This window comes from Acanthisitta chloris, unplaced genomic scaffold (genome assembly GCF_000695815.1).
Source record: "Acanthisitta chloris isolate BGI_N310 unplaced genomic scaffold, ASM69581v1 scaffold6913, whole genome shotgun sequence".
Lineage (NCBI taxonomy): Eukaryota > Metazoa > Chordata > Aves > Passeriformes > Acanthisittidae > Acanthisitta > Acanthisitta chloris.
Window position 1 is genome coordinate 3,747 of NW_008663217.1, and position 779 is coordinate 4,525.

Genomic DNA, 779 nt, shown 5'->3' on the forward strand with positions numbered 1-779 from the left:
GGGCTGTGCCTGCCGTGCCCCTTCGGCTGGGAGCGTAGTCACTGTCACAGACATCGGTGCTGCAGGGAGTCGTGGGAGGTGCAAAATGTCGGTAGCTGTAAGGCCTGTAGCTGCAGTGGGGAGATTGGGGGGAAAAAAAAGGGTCAGCACATCGGAATACTGTGAGTTTCGGGTGATGTGCCCATGAGCAAACAAGCAGGGGGATAAGCCAAGGTGGAAACAGAGAGCAGATCAAGCGATAGCATCACGAAGCTGATAAGAGGACTGGAGCATCTCCCCTGTGAGGACAGGCTGAGGGAGTTGAGGCTGGTCAGCCTGGAGAAGAGAAGGGTGTGTGGAGACCTCGGAGCAACTTTTCCATATCTGAAGGGGCTACAAGGAGGTGGAGAGGGACTCTTGGTTAGGAGCTGCAGTGACAGGACAAGGAGGAATGGGTATAAATTGAAAGAGGGAAAATTTAGATTAGATGTCAGGATGAAGTTTTTTAATGTGAGGGTGGTGAGACACTGGCACAGGTTGCCCAAAAAAGCCGTGCAGCCTGGTGAAGAGAAGGTTGTTTAGAGCCCTCATAGTAGTCTATCAGTATTTGAAGGGACTACAGGGGAGCTGGAGAAGGACTCTTTGTTAGGAACTGCAGTGATAGGACAAGGGGTAACGGGTTCAAATTGAAGGAGGGAAAGTTTAGGCTAGATGTTAGGAAGAAGCTTTTTCCTCTGAGGGTGGTGAGACACTGGCACAGGTTGCCCAGGGAGGCTGTGGCTGGCCCAACCCCGGCAGGG

General features: G+C 52.5%; 1 protein-coding gene across 1 annotated transcript in view; it reads right to left on the bottom strand.

The window, feature by feature from the left end:
* Positions 1–779, bottom strand: part of LRP6 (low density lipoprotein receptor-related protein 6) — a 69,976-nt gene that overhangs the window by 176 nt on the left and 69,021 nt on the right. Inside the window, exon 21 of the mRNA XM_009070912.1 lies at positions 1–110. This exon is cut by the window's left edge and continues 176 nt beyond it. Coding sequence (XP_009069160.1) covers positions 1–110 — 110 coding nt within the window. The remainder of the gene's footprint in view (positions 111–779) is intronic.